The 15,179-nt window shown below is 38.4% G+C and overlaps 1 protein-coding gene across 13 annotated transcripts in view; it reads left to right on the plus strand.

Annotated features, from left to right (window-relative positions):
- The window catches only part of ST6GALNAC3 (ST6 N-acetylgalactosaminide alpha-2,6-sialyltransferase 3), a 295,901-nt gene that overhangs the window by 195,721 nt on the left and 85,001 nt on the right, over positions 1–15,179 (plus strand). For 12 of the 13 annotated variants that reach the window (XR_010303108.1, XM_064147848.1, XM_064147851.1 and 9 more), the window contains one exon: positions 7,484–7,893. Coding sequence is in view for 12 of the 13 variants with exons in the window: in XM_064147848.1 (XP_064003918.1) it covers positions 7,484–7,893 (410 nt within the window). In the remaining variant the exon portion in view is untranslated. Of the gene's footprint in view, positions 1–7,483; positions 7,894–9,881; positions 11,356–15,179 lie in introns of those variants that run through there. The other variant, XM_064147856.1, reaches the window with a different exon arrangement.

Consider the following 15,179-nt stretch of genomic DNA (forward strand, 5'->3'; position numbering starts at 1 on the left):
GTAGGGGTATTCTAGAACTAATGTAGCTCATTTGGGTTTTGTTTTTTACAGGCTGTTTCTCACAACGACTTTTATTTTACTGCCTGCCTTGTGAACTTGCTGTATAGGGTGCATGAAGGAGTTTGCCTTCCTCCTGTAATAGTTAACATCCCAGTTAATTATTATTTAATTATTAATTAGTAAATCCAAATTAGTTGTGTGGATCTGAAACTGTAGACATCTGGATGTCAGGGTTGCTCATTACCCACACACTGCAGTACTATGTGCTGGAGCCAGTGTGTCTGTTTCTAGCTGTTTTCTGCTTGAGCTATAGCAGATTTTAATGAAAAGGTTCTTTGTATAACGCTGAGTTGTTTTATTGACATGTCTGATACAACTTTCTTTGCAAGAGTTAGTTTATTCCTAAGTGAATACCTTCAGGTGTTTTGGTTCTTCTCTTTTGATGGATTTCATTCCCAAACATCATGGTTTATTTTACTGGCTATACTGTATATCAGTCTTTTACAGTTTATTGAATCCTCTTTCCTCTTATATGTTTCTCTTTTAAACATTAAACTATATTCCACCTTTTCATAGCCTGATTATTTTTCCCCTTATTTTTTCCTGTCCTCTCTTCTCTATTTCCATTTATTTCCTTCCCCTTTTTGCAACATCTTCATTCACAGAGCATGTCCCTTATGCCATCCTACCTTGGGAGAGGAGGATTTACCAACCAGCAGAGGTACAAACTGAAATGTGGAGAGTGCACACAGAGGACAGATCCTCACACATCCTTCAGGCAATGCCTTAGGGCAAAACTTTCTTCACCTGCCACTCTCCTGCTGCTCAAGGTTCCATGCCACTGTTGACCATCACTCTGCCTCTGTTGTACTTGAAGCATTGATTCTGTCATCTCCCTTTCTTTATTAACCCTCTATGCAGAGACAGCACATTTTCTCCCATATTTACTCTCCACCATCTTTCTATTTTCCAGTTTGTTTGTTTTTTTACCAATAGATCTATCGATAATCTTTCCATAGTTTATTATTCCAGACAGCAAGCAAACACAAAACCCAACGAAACAAAAAACTCTCACTAAAAAACTAGTGTAGGGTTATTTAAAAGATGTTAGTTGCAATGAGTTTTCAGCTGCCAATCAGGAAAAAGAAATGAAAAGGACTGTTCCGTGAATGTGAACTACCATACTTTAGCATCTACAGAACACAGGAAAATGTCAAACTGAAGAGGTGTTTTAATTCCATTTTAGAAAATAATTTAAATATGATTTTTTTTTAATAGAAAGTGAAAATCTTTTGATCAAGCTGGTCTTGGGTTTACTCAAATTTTATTTTATTGGATTATCAAAGGGGGTATTACCTTTGAATTTTCAATTTTTGCTTTGTATTAGAATAGAGGCCATATACTTGGCTCTGTTAGTACTTAATGTTTTTGAGGCATTTATTTTTCAGCTCTCAGTATCGTGAGGTGTACCTGGTTCTTGCCTTTTTTTCAAAGCTACCTATATTTTTTCCTAGTAGCAGGGACAAAATCACCAATCTGGTGAGCATTTCCTCTGCTACATCTTGAAAGAGGTGTGAACTGGCATGGAGTAACTGGAGCAGTCTTGAAAGTGAGAAGGATGACAATGCATCACTTTGCACTGTGAATCATGCTTGCATATTTTGAGTTTGTTTTGTTGGTTGGCTTTGCTTTGTTGGGGGCTTTTTGTTTGTTTGTTTGTTTGTTTGTTTTCATGAGAAAGAAAGATAAAATACATCAAAAATATATTTGCTCAATGGATGTTTAGGTGGTGCTGGAGACTCTGACATGTAAACATCTACTTCTACCCAAAGTCTGAGCTTCCTTCCCTTTTCTGTCTCTACCACTGACATCAGGAATTCACAAGATACTTGTTCAAGTAAAAGGATGATGCAGACTTTTTAAGGAGTTATAACATGAGCTGCAAATCAAGCAATAGCAGTTCTGTAACAACTGGGTCAGTCTAAAGAGAAATAATTTCAGTGATGGTGATTTATTCAGTCTCATACTGCAAGATTACTCCTATTATGTGGCTTCTATGCATTGCCTTAAATAAAACCTCTTTGCTAGCACTTATGTACATATCTGTGGCAATCATCTAAACACAGTATCCCAGGGACTTGACTATCAGGAACATTCTTATGAAGAGGCAGGTGGTATACTGTTTATTTGGAAATAGAATGAATGCTGGCATAGGTCTTAAATTGATTAAGATCTATATAAAATCTTAACATTAAATCTTATGAAGACAGTGATGTTTGCTGGGATATGATGCTTAGGTCTGAGGGCAAAATCAGCTCCTGAAGGTGGAAAAAACACAACACTATCACAAGAGGGATGGGGGAACCACCACCAACTTGGGATAATCAGACCTATGGGTTGTTTTTCTGCCTTTTTTTGGGGGATGAGTTTTTTGTTTGTTTGCTTTTAAATTGCTTAATGTTAGTTATGTGATTTACATACAGTACTCCTGCATGCTGTATTAATGTGATGGCTCTTACTGGGTCAACACACAAATGCTATCTCTCTTATCTTTAGATGTGATGAATTTTGTCTTGCAGAAACCTGGCAGGTCTTTCCTCTCAGTCAATGGTCTGAAGAAAGTGAGTGTAGCTAAAACCAGTTTGGTTAATCATCACTGAAATACAGCAAAAATTAAAATGCTCTTTTTTTTTGCCTGTAAAGTAGAGAAAACTAATACAAAACATGCCAGATGGTTAATGCCTCCCTTGTACCTTTCGTTTCAAAGACCTCAAAAGAACATCAAGAAGAATAAAGGCAAAATCTATTCCCTATTGGCATTATTATAAATGTTGTATCCTCTAAAACTCTAAAGACATCCAAGAGGAGTAGAAGAATAAATGGCATTGAAATAAAGAAAGTCTCTCAGGAGCTTTGTTCAATTGGCTTTGTTAGAATTCACTCAAATAGGATGATTATAAGAAAAGATCTCATTTGTTTCAACATTAAAGGAGCAAATTAATATGTGGCGAGCTGCTAATAATTGCCTCATCTAGTAAATGGGCATTGCATCCAATTTACAGAATTGCAATCATATTGTTAAAGTAACAACTGGGAAAATTTAATCTGAATTTTGTAACCCTCTGTATGAATAGTCATGGGACTCAGAGTGAAGCAGAGTTGGTGGGTGGAGTGAGCTCTCCAGTGCAGTGCTAAGTTGCAGGAGATATTCAGTTTTTCATTAGTGGAAATTACATCCACATAGATCCTGAGCTAGATTTGGTCCAACTGGAGAGTAAATATGGTAGTCTCTGCTAAAATGGATTTGGGCTTGTAAGTGGTCTGTTGAGACATTGCTTTGTTGGATTCCACTGACTTGTGCTGAGTCAAGAGGTTAAGAGACCTGGCCTGAGATCCTCCTTACTTGGAACTTCATCAGTCCTACAGTGTGATTGGGAAACTTGGTGATATGTGCCACTGGGTAGCCCACCCATAGAAACGGTCCTGTAGCTTGAATTTCTGACTCTTGGTGAAGACACATGAGGAGGTGGTGGGGTTGTTATTTCCAATTGGAGAGTAACCAGTTTTCCAAATATTGAAGACCTCTGTGGAAGAAAATCATGTCTTGTGACCTACTTCCAGTTGGATTTGCTTGTGACCTTTTCTAATTCTAGCTGGTTTTCTTATTTAATGATTTGACCTTTGATTCTATGAAGCCACTGCAGTGCTAAATGAAAAGATTTAATAACTAGAACTGTTTGATAAGTGACCTTTATTACACAGCAATTTCTCTTTGCTAGTGAAAAGGCACTGTTTTGCAAGTTCTAATTCACAGTTTTAATTATCTTTTCTATTGTCTGTAAGCTTGCACAGGAAATGGAAAGGTCAGGCATTTCATTTTCTTTACTGATTAAAATATAAGTGCTCCTCAACAGTTACAATGTATCATTCAGGAAAAAGATGGGACAATTTGTCAGAATCATGCCCAGCTGCTCTGCTGGGGACTTCTGCATCCTTCTGGTCAGCAACAAAATGAATAATTTTCTAGAACCAATAATAGCTCAACCCCCAAGGTGTGTAGAGGTGGAATATGTGTCAAAATAAATGAAAAGAGAAGGTGAATGGCGCTCTAAGGTTTTTTTTTTTTTCTTTAGCTTATGCATCTGCAATGCAAGTGAATGAATATCTTGTGAAAGGTACAGGAAATCCCTTAATTGATATTCTCCGTCTGGAGAGCATGAACAGTAACAACACAGGTTTCTGTAGGGGCTTGCCAGTCTGCATCAGTCCTGTTGCTGCTGGACCATCTCTACAGATGAGAGGGCAACCTGCGTAGCCTACTAGACCCAATTTTGTCTCTGATAAGGCTGCTAAGTGTTTAATTGCTGTTCTGGTGTTTGTGAGGTGGACCCTTGTAAACAGTTCGTAGAATCAGCCAGGTTGGAAAAGACCTCCAAGATCATCCAGTCCAACCTATCCCCCAGCCCTATCCAGTCAACTAGACCATGGCACCAAGTGACTCATCCAGTCTTTTCTTGAAGACCTCCAGGGATGGTGCCTCTTACTGCTAACTCTATAACAGATCATTAAGAGGGCACATTTTCTCTAATTTGCCAGTTTTCATCTCTATGTATTCCAGTTTCTGTCTGTAAGAATTGACTCTCTGCTTGTTACTACAAGCAATACAACAAGTTCAGTGAAAAAGTGATAGCTTCTCAACACAGGTTAGGGCTATTGTAAGCAACCTTGCTTCCAAAAATCTGAATATGGGAAAAAAACGTAAGCAAAGTAGGACCTCAGATTATAAGGTGAGGGGAGACAGCAGCACATTATTCCAGCTCCTCCAGGGTCACAGGGAGTTATCAGCTGTGTCCTACTTCAACAGCAGAAGTAGCAGCAACATTTACCCAGGTGATTCCCAATTCAGAACTCTCAGGTACCCAAATCCCTGTCTCTGAACAGCTCCTGTGGGAGCCACCTGGCAGTGAGTTACACTTGAGCAGGTTTTGAGTCTTAAAGTGATGGGACAGCTATACCTGAACTGTGGTGTAAAAACAGACAGGAATGTCATGCTAAAGAAAGAAAATGAGAAAGCTGTTGTGTGTGGATTACTGCCACTTCCCCTTTTATCTGTGACACAAACCAACACCACATACTGCTGACCTGTCTTCATATGGGAGTTCAATGAATGAATATTGATGTGAGTTTTCTCATACACTGAGGAAGATATGATGCAAAAAATCAGTGGAATGATTATGGAGACATTCAGTGGAATGTCTGTCGTGAGTGTCAGTCAGACTCCTAACTGTCCCTGGGATCTTAAGATACATAAAATTTCTCTATATTGTGAAAAAGATTTATTCTGAGACAGGGCTGGGAGGGGTTAAGCCTCCGCGTCTGGTGAAGAAGAGCAGACTATATGCTGACCTAGTGCAGACATTCAATATTATGAAAGAGCTTTATAAACTGGAACAAGATAAATGAATCACAACAAAAGAGCTAGAAAACCAGAAGACGCAATTGCAGGAGTGAGTGTACTCAGATTATTCAAGCAGAACAGTTGCACTCAGTGAATAGAAAATGTGCAACGCATTTCTAACTAAGGTCAGAAAATCAAACTATTCCAAGTTTATGAGACCAGCTCCATTTTAGCAGAGAAGGAAGAATGTTGGTGGGAGTGTGTGTGTGTGGGAAAACACCCCCCCCCCCCAAAAAAAATATCCAAAGAACCCCAAACTCCACCACAGAAAACAGATTTACATTGGACCAGATTGGCTTTTCCTACCTAACAGTTTCATATTTCAGCATTTGTTAGTTTAAAAGTTCACCCTCTAAGCTACAAATTAATCTACTGGGAATTTAACAATTCACTTCATGTTAGGATGTGAGTTATGCTTATGGATTTGTTTAGGTCACCCAGCCATGTCCTTATAATGTATCTTGGAGGGGATTTCTGTAACTAAACAGTAAACAGAAAGAATGTTGTGTTCAGCTGCATCTCCTGGGATTTCATCCCTGCTATCAGAGAGTTATGGAGGACAGCTCTCTAAAACTACAACAACTGTAAAAATAATACATGGTGTTCTGTAAAGGAAACATTACCAATGCTTTTGCATGCAGCCAGGCATCTTCAGCACCTGGTGAAATGAGGAAAGAATGTTTTCATGAACCACTTAGAGAAGGCCAACTGACATAGAAATAATTTTTTTTTGCCATTGTGAGATTTATTGCAGAGGTCTTGTGGGGTGCACCTTGGCTCAGTGTGGTATTTGCCACCCAAAGATGAAATATTTTAGGTGTTGTAATTTGACTCTCTTCAAATGTTTATCTCTTATCTTTATATAATGCAGCATTATAAAAGAAATTTGAGATTTTTAGGGTTATAGTGGCCAAATGTATCCAGGATATTCATCTATGTCAGCTAAATGAGGTATGATTTTGAAGGGAAACAACCATATGTCTGATCAGAAAAGCACCTAACACTCTGTCAGGCTAAATGTGCAGAGAACATGAAAGAAATGATTCCTAACAAGCATTAAACTGAAGCCACTGACTCCCAACTGGGATCACAAAAAAAGATCAAGTCTGTGACCATGCAAAAAATTGTAGATGGGCCACGGCCTGAACTTTCTTCTTAAAGTTGTTTGGATGAATCTAATTTTCATTTTATTTAGTTTTCTAGATGAAGTTTTAATACAATCCAATTTAAACACAAAGCACTTTCAGTCAGTTCAAAAGAACTGGGAGGCATTTGCTCTTTGTACTCTAACAAACAGAACATCAGGTAGGTTCTTGTATCTCTGTTGGGCAGGTAACTGTTCCTATTTTCAGTTCATACTGAGAAATAGAACCCTAGAATGTGGTTAGGAAATACTGTCTGTGACTTCAGTTTGCCCAGGATTAGGTTCCTAGTTCACATGTCACCAGTCCATCTGCCTCTCATTTTTCATGGGTCATAACTGTTCTCTGGAGAGAGCATACTCCTCTGTCTACATCTCCTTTCCAGCTGCAGGATTTTCGTTGCTTTTTAGAGTTACATTTCATGTTCAACTTCTGTCATGAATTTGGGAACTGTTCTTTCAGACGCAGTGAGCGCATAGATAATTTCCAGCACTCCCTTTTCGGTACTTCTTTCCTATGGCTGATAACACCTTGTTGAAAGAGAAGGCGTGGAGCTAAATATTGTTTTCTGACACCTCTTTCTTTTATTATAACATTTAGAGGAAAATAAAGGAATGATTATTTTTTGGAGTTGACTTCACAAAGTGGAGAACAAAAGAAAAGAATGGAACTGTCTATTCTGCTAGAAAGGATTGCATTCAGAGCTTTGTAGTGCTATGGTTTTCTTCCAGCTCTACCACATGTCAATTGTTAGGTTTTTTAATAGAGAAACGTTGCTATTAATTTGTTGGATTATACTCCTTTTTCTTTTAACTGAACTTTAAAATGTGCATTTTTTTTACAGAGAAAGACTTGATATATATTTTTGTTTTCTTTCTTTCAGCCTCTACAACTTGACTGTGACCTTTGTGCCGTTGTTTCAAATTCGGGACAGATGGCTGGCCAGAAGGTGGGAGCTGAGATAGACAGGTCCTCCTGCATATGGAGAATGAACAATGCTCCCACAAAGGGCTATGAAGAGGATGTTGGGAAGAGGACAACCGTAAGAGTTGTCTCTCACACAAGTGTGCCTCTCCTGCTCAAGAACCCCGAGTACTTTTTCAAAGAAACCAACAGCACCGTGTATGTGATCTGGGGACCCTTTCGAAACATGAGGAAGGATGGAAATGGCATTGTCTACAACATGCTGAAAAAAACTGTTGACAGCTACCCAGCTGCCAAAATCTATGTGACAACAGAAAAGCGCATGAGTTACTGCGATGCCGTGTTTAAAAAGGAGACGGGGAAAGACCGGTAAGTCCTAACAAGCGTTATAATGTTTGACAAAAGATACGTGAGAGAAGTCTGTGCTGAATGCCAGCCACTAAATGAGTCCCTAGATGTGTTTTAATGGATTGTTATATGGTTTTGACTGTTATAAGCACTTGATGAGGCAGCAGCTAGGCCCCATTTACCCCACCTACGCTACCTTCTGTTCTTTCCATTTCTGTTGGCTTAAGTCCCAAAAATATTGGATGTCTTCCTGAAGCATTTTCAAAGCTGTGTGGTGTTTTCAGCTCAATTTACTATTGATTAAATTGACATTTTATTTGAAGAGCATAATCCTACACAAACAACATTACCAAATGCACAACCTTAGGATAACTCTGGATATTGTGGGTTTTTTTTTAACCTGAGACTGACTGTAGTTTTACTTCAAAAACAAACCTCGGCGTCAAGGATTATTTCCATTTCTTGGTGAAAATGGATTATCAGCAATACTGCAGTAGATTCAGGTTTTTACCAGAATTATAGTGAAATTCTGTTTTCTGTGCCTGAGAATGTGTGTTTATGCTGCTCAAATGGGGGCTGTAAGGAGAGGAAAGTGTGAAGACCACTGTTTTGACTAGCCTATTCAGAGCAGAAATGGGATTTGTGGAATTAAGACCATAAATTGCAGGATTATGTAACCACGCTGCAAAATTCTGATCATCTGTGTTTTGGCATGGAAGAGCACCTGTCACACATGCTAACTGGAGTTAACTAGAAAGGAGTTTCCAGATCACTGATGTGCCTAACTATTCATTTTGGCGTTTGCACGTTATGAATTTGCAGTTGTGAAGGACTGGAGCTATTTTGTCCAAATTAAAACAAATATATTAACAGTTTACCTTAGTCCAAACTTTTGACTTAGCTTTTGAAGCACAAGCACTTCTTGTCTCAATTTTTCTTGGTTTACTTTGTTATAGAACTGTCAAAACTTGGTTAAACTTTAATTTTTCCTTAAAAAAACCCAACAACCTAAACAACAACAAAACCAGAAAAAAAAACCAACAAAATTCCCCACATTGCAGCATGGGGAAGAACTTGCCTCTCAGCTTGTTCACCATGTGCACATGTTGCTGCTGTGATTCTGGAGTCAGTGAGCTCCTACATGTCACAAGGGTATCAAGGCTATCATAGCTTCTTCAGTTTAACAGAACAAGCTTGATAAACAAAGTCTTATTAGACAGACAGACAGAGAAAATGCATAAGATCCTTTCTTCAAAAATGCCATCTAATAACCCAGGTCATCTGGTTTAAATAGTATTTGAGCTGAATATGATCCACAGGTACACTGCTGCATTGCTAAACATGCATTTGTTTAAGAGTCTTCCATATTAGCAGTCAGGTCACAATGACTTTAGAGTATGTTATCAAAATCCTTATTGTGAGACCTAGACCTTAGTGTATCCTATCAAAAAATCTCATCATCTAATGTCAAAGTATCTTCATCTCCAGCCTAATCCATTCCTCTTCAAGAATTTAACACATCCCAAGGTTTCATTAATATGCAATTAACACAAGACATATGCTTCTTTTAATCTCAAAGGCAGGTTGAACTTCTCGTAGTGTGTATGAACAAAGTTCTTAAGCAGCCTGATGCCAAAGTGGGTCAATTTCTTTCTCCTTAATCCATTATAACAACTGAAAGTTTCACATTTTTGAACAGCAGCAAACTGTAAAGTGCCTACCTTATGACTCACATCACGTTGCTTTCGCATCCACCTCCCTTTATTGCTGAGGTGAAAAAAACACCCCACCACTGCAACTTTCATTTTTAGTCCTGCTTTTCCGCATCAGATACTAAATGGTGTTTTTAACATTATTTAGCGCACTTGTCAGCTAGAGACAAGGGAAACAATTGGCATGTCACCAGCCAACACCTTCTGTATAACAAGAAAGCATCCTGCAGTTCCCTGCTAATCAGGGGACCTCAGATTGGAAACTGTTTCATTTTCACTAACATCTTCAATTCACAGGACCTGTCTGCTGTTTCTGGGGAAGATCATGAGGCTGTTAGAGTTATGTGGCATTTGTGGAAGCAGTAAAGGGAGAGCACAAGAGATTTGTGGGTGATGAAAATAGTTTTGCGCATTGTGCCAGACTATTATGATGCTGAGACAGATTCAAGTTCCTCAGCCAAATACTCCTTCAGTTCCTCAGAGAAACATCAACTCTTGCTTGCAATATTAGGTTGAACAGAGGTCTGTTTCATCATGTTCCTAGCAAAAATTCTGGAAGGAAACCAAGTTCTACTCGTATTTTACAATTTACCAAGTAGATTGTCACCACATCTATTTAAATGTAATTCTAAAATACTGTCCTTAGGTACAGTGTATGCTACTAATGCATAGTAAGACTGCAAAGGATTTCTGATCTGTCAAACCTTTAATGAGCTTTCTATTTCTACTCTGTGATGTGCCGTCACTTTAGGTAATTAGTGGGACTTGTCAGTAATTTCATCCTAGTGATGCTCAAGTTTTAAAGGGTGTTATGAGAAACAGCTAACAAGTATGTGCTGCAGCCAGTTGCTTTACTACAGAAGGTCCTCCACCATTCACATGGAATCTGACTTCACTAAGTCTGTGTTCTAAGCCTACAGCTTTGGTGTTGACAAATGATTTATTGTTGATTCATAGAAGAAACAAGAATTGCCTCTAAATAGCCATCAACAAACTGTTTAGTTTTCCACTGAAGCATTTTTTAATTCTACAGCAGTGCAAAATACCTTCTAACATGGACTGCCCACACCAGAGAATTAACCTTGCATGTGGTGTTATCAATCTGAGGGATGTAAGTTCTTTCTGAGAATCTTCGTTAGAGAAGCGTTTGAGTTTAAGGTGGTGAACTGTCACTCACTTGGAATGATTGCTGTACTTAATATTATCAGACATTCAAAATTTTTTGTTAAGGCATTTTACTTAGTACTTCCCTATGGGAGCATAAAGCTTGCAGCTTCTTCCAGTACTTCACAAATATTTTGGTATATTTTATGTGTTGAGTCAGGTGAAAGAATGTAAAGAAACATCATATAATTATTAAATGTGGTGTCTTTGTGTGTGCCTCAATCCAGGTACGTGGTTCTAAAGCCATCCATGCCTTTGTTGTGCGTTAGAAATATAATGCAATATGATATAATAACATTTAATTGGTAATAACTGAGAAAACTGTAGTCTTCATTAAAGCAGAGAAGCTAATTCTGGTCTGATAAAGTGCACTGAGAAGTCCTAAATAGGTTTTAATTAGCTGGCACCAAAGCTGCACCACCCTTAGGGAGGGTAAAATTAATGAAAACTAGCAGCAAATAGATCAATGCTACTGGATGTTATTGCCTTAGGTGAAGGTGATGAGGAACTAAGGAGCGTCTTTTAAGGATCGTTTAGAAAACAGGCTGTGTTAAAAGTCACTTTCAGAAAGCAATGATAAAATAAATCTGTGCTAATATCAGTGAAACTATCTAATACCATCCAGACTGCAGACTCCCTTTGTGTTTATACTGCAAACATCTCAGGCTAACTATGCAGCACCATATGTCCAAATGGTGCCTCTGATGGCACAAATCCACATCCCTCCTTGAGGTAGATATTGTGATCATCAGATGGCTCCTGTCCCACTGCACATGAAGGATCCTGAGCCTCAGAAAGCAGCCAGTAATGCATGTGCTGATGCTGTTCAAAGCACAGCTTAACTTGGTGTTTGTAGTCGCTGTTCTTATAAATAACCACTGAAAAGAGCCTGCTGAGCTTTGCTGAGATGTATTCTTAGTTCCTAAAATTCCCATTAAGAGACATGATGTAATGTTCTGAAAGCCAGCCAGTTTGGAGGACAATTGACTTTCTGCACAAGTGTGACGGTTTGGGAGTTACCTGCCCCCCACTCTTCTGGAAATCACCCAGACTAGACTCAGATGGCTGGAAGTTAAGGAATGAAGCTTTCTATTTACAGCTTAGCACCATATACAAGCAGATATTTACTATATTTACAGCTGTATACAGAAATATAATAGTTAAAGGTGATACAGAAACACAGCAGCCCTCCCAGAAAACAAAGTCCCCAGGAGGGGTTCCCAAACACCCTTCCACCTTCTTTCCACCCCTCTACCTTATCCCAGAGTTTGCCTTACATGCAAGGTGTGGTTGGAGGATTGGCAAAGGGGGTTAGAAAGCAGAAGGATTAGTTACGCGGAAGCAGCCCAGGGCACCAACTGCAACAGAGACACACACACACACTGACACTGCCTCTCCATCTTATCTATGTTTTGTGTTCTTGTTTTTATACATTTCAGCAAGCCTACCAGTGAAGTAGACATTTTCACAGCCTATAATCTTTTTTTTTTTTTCATTAAAATATTGCAGTTATCCTCAAACGAGCACAACAATCTCTTTTAGTTCTGACAATGCCCATCCCATACCCAAACAACTCAGTTCAATTCAACATTGGATCGGGGTTAGTAGCTGTACAAACCTGTCTACAGGAGGCAGGTTCACTAAATCTCATTTGAAGTCAGCTGATTTCTTCTGAAGGATTTTTGTTAATATCTTGGACAACCCTAAAGAAACTAAATTGTTTTTGTGATTGACTTCCAGAAGTTCTTGGTTTCCTCTGTTAGTGCCAGATGGTGTTATGTGTTAGGTTGCAAGAAAAATGTATTATCACTCAAGGCAGGAAGATCGATCATTCTGATCACTGACTTTGGCATCAAGATTCAAAATCAGGGGGTGTGCTTAACCTGCTATTTTACTCAGTTCTGCTCACTAATTATTTATTATTTTGGCAATAGATGAGATCTGTATTATATTTCTGTCTTCTAGAGCCAGCAAATTATATTAATCTAAACTTTGGATTGTCACTGTCAGACAACTACAGTCATCACAGCTTCACCTCAGCTAATACATGTTTTTTTATGTGCCTGACTGATCTATGTGAAGCTGTCATCTAGCAAAATTTTCATGGAAATGTACAAATGAAATTACATTCTCTGAGGCTCAAGTAGCTGCAACTTCTATTGTTTGGTGATAGTCTCTCGGTAAAGCTGTTAGTGACCAGAACCTCAGAGCTTTATGCCATATTTAGGGCTGGGTGATAGGTTGGACTGGATGATCTTGGAGGTCTCTTCCAACCTGGTTGATTCTATGATTCTATGACATTTCTTCTTGCTGGCTTAAGTGAAACATGACAATAATGCTATTTTCACTTTTGCACTTGCTTACATGTCTGTATTAGTTTCCCTGTCGAGGCCATCCAGAAAACATATGAAATCTTAGCTGGCATTAGGTAATATTTGCAGAAAGCCATTTTCCATTGTGAAGCTGTGAACATTGACACTGAGTCTGTCTCAGAGTTAGATTCTGGGAATTGGGATGTACACATCAGTGCTTTGTACTATCATGCTTCTAAAAAAAATACATTCTGGAAGAGAAGTAAAACTTCATTTCATTTTGAAAGAAAAATGAGCAGAGTTAGGGATCGTCAGTGTCTTTGAATTACAGGACTCTTCAAAGAAAATGATAGAAAAACTGATTCAGAGTGACAAGGGAAATGTATAATGCCTGTTGAAACATTTTTAAGGACAAAGACTGAATTGTAGTTTAGATTTTGATACTATCTTTACCATGATGATATGCTTTCTGCTGCTGCACTAATGAAGTCAGCGAATAGTTCTCAGCTGCCTCTGAGCATCACAGCAAACCCCAAAATATGTGTTTGATAGTGACCATTTTTCAAGGGCCTGATGATGGATCTTTTTTTGAACCATTGCTTGGCAACTCCCATTCTTTCTTTTAATGAAGTTAATTCCTTCAAGAAATGCTAATGGATTTGTCCATCTTAATTCATAGAGGGTATAAATAGTTTCTTTGTCAGCTTAGTCTTATTTCCTGGGGAAAAAAAGGATCTAAAGCATGAAACTTTAATGAAATAAATAGATTTTTCATTACAAAACACTTAAAATCTCAATGTCTACGGCTATTTGTGGTCAATCATCAGATGGCTAACAACTGTTTGGGGGTTTATATTCACTCTTCCATTTCCTGGTAAAATACCAGTTGTTCCTGAGTGTCTCAGATTTATTCCCTGTAGCCCATTAGTAACTTCATTTGTATTTCTTTATGAAGATTTTCCTAATTAAGGTGAACATTTTTCTCTATTAGGCAGATGGAACTCAATAGAAGTCCGTTTTTATTAGCAGCCCAGTAAATGCTGTATGAAGCACCAGCACTTTTGTTAAGAAACACATCTCCTGCTACATTATACTAATTACACTTAGTAATTTACTTAGTAAAGTGACACTTTATTAAAAAAATATCAATATCGGCTAATATTTTGTGATGAAACTGTAGCTGCATATAGATTAGTATGGGCTCTGAGAGTTATTGATTCTATAGTGGTTGCTGACTTTAGCCATGAAGTTATATCTTTTTACCTTAGATTTAATTCAAGATGTATGTAATCAGGTTCTGCTTTATCCTTGTGAATTTTCACATGTGCTTTGCATTCATCCAACATCTATTGCTTTTGATTTATTACGTCTTCTTTCAGTGCTACTGGATCTGTTTTCTGCTCCTGACAAACAGTATGTTAAATCTTGATGCAGTGTTATTTTCCTAATTACATGCATGCCTTTTTCATCCTGTGCTTTAAATATTCTGCAACTTTCATGGTTGTAGCAATATTGCTGATATCTCTCATGAGCAACTGTAGTGGTTTGGGCCTGGCAAGGGGCCAGATGCCCACCAAACCTGCTCTTTCACTCCCTTTATTAGATGGACAGGGAAAATACAACAAAAGACCCATGAGCCAAGGTAGAAGCAATTTAATAGGATAAAAAGCAAAAGCAGAGGCAGCAGAAGAGTAAACAGAGATGTTATTCTCTACTTCCCATCAGCAAGCTATGTTTGATCACTTCCCAAGAAGCAGGGCTTCAATACGCATAGTGATTGCTCCAGAGGACAGCAACCCTGAGATTGCAGCTATAGATGAGAATCTGCTTGAGCCTTTCTCACATCCCATGACCCTTTTGGAAGGATGATGTCATTCAGTAATTCATATGCTAGCAATCTCAATAGCACTGTGGATCACAGTGGTTCCATTTTCGCTATGGGTGATGAACATATTTTGTGGTTGCAAAGGCAGACATCTTGGAAGGGAAAATTAGCAGGGGCAGAGACTTTGAACAAAGTCTTTCATCTTCATAGAGGCATCACTGGATCATTTTCTGGAGTTCCAAGTTTTTGTTGGTTTGTTTTTTCCAGGTCACGATGCCTAAAATAGAACTTTAT

This window comes from Pogoniulus pusillus, chromosome 8, assembly GCF_015220805.1.
Source record: "Pogoniulus pusillus isolate bPogPus1 chromosome 8, bPogPus1.pri, whole genome shotgun sequence".
NCBI lineage: Eukaryota > Metazoa > Chordata > Aves > Piciformes > Lybiidae > Pogoniulus > Pogoniulus pusillus.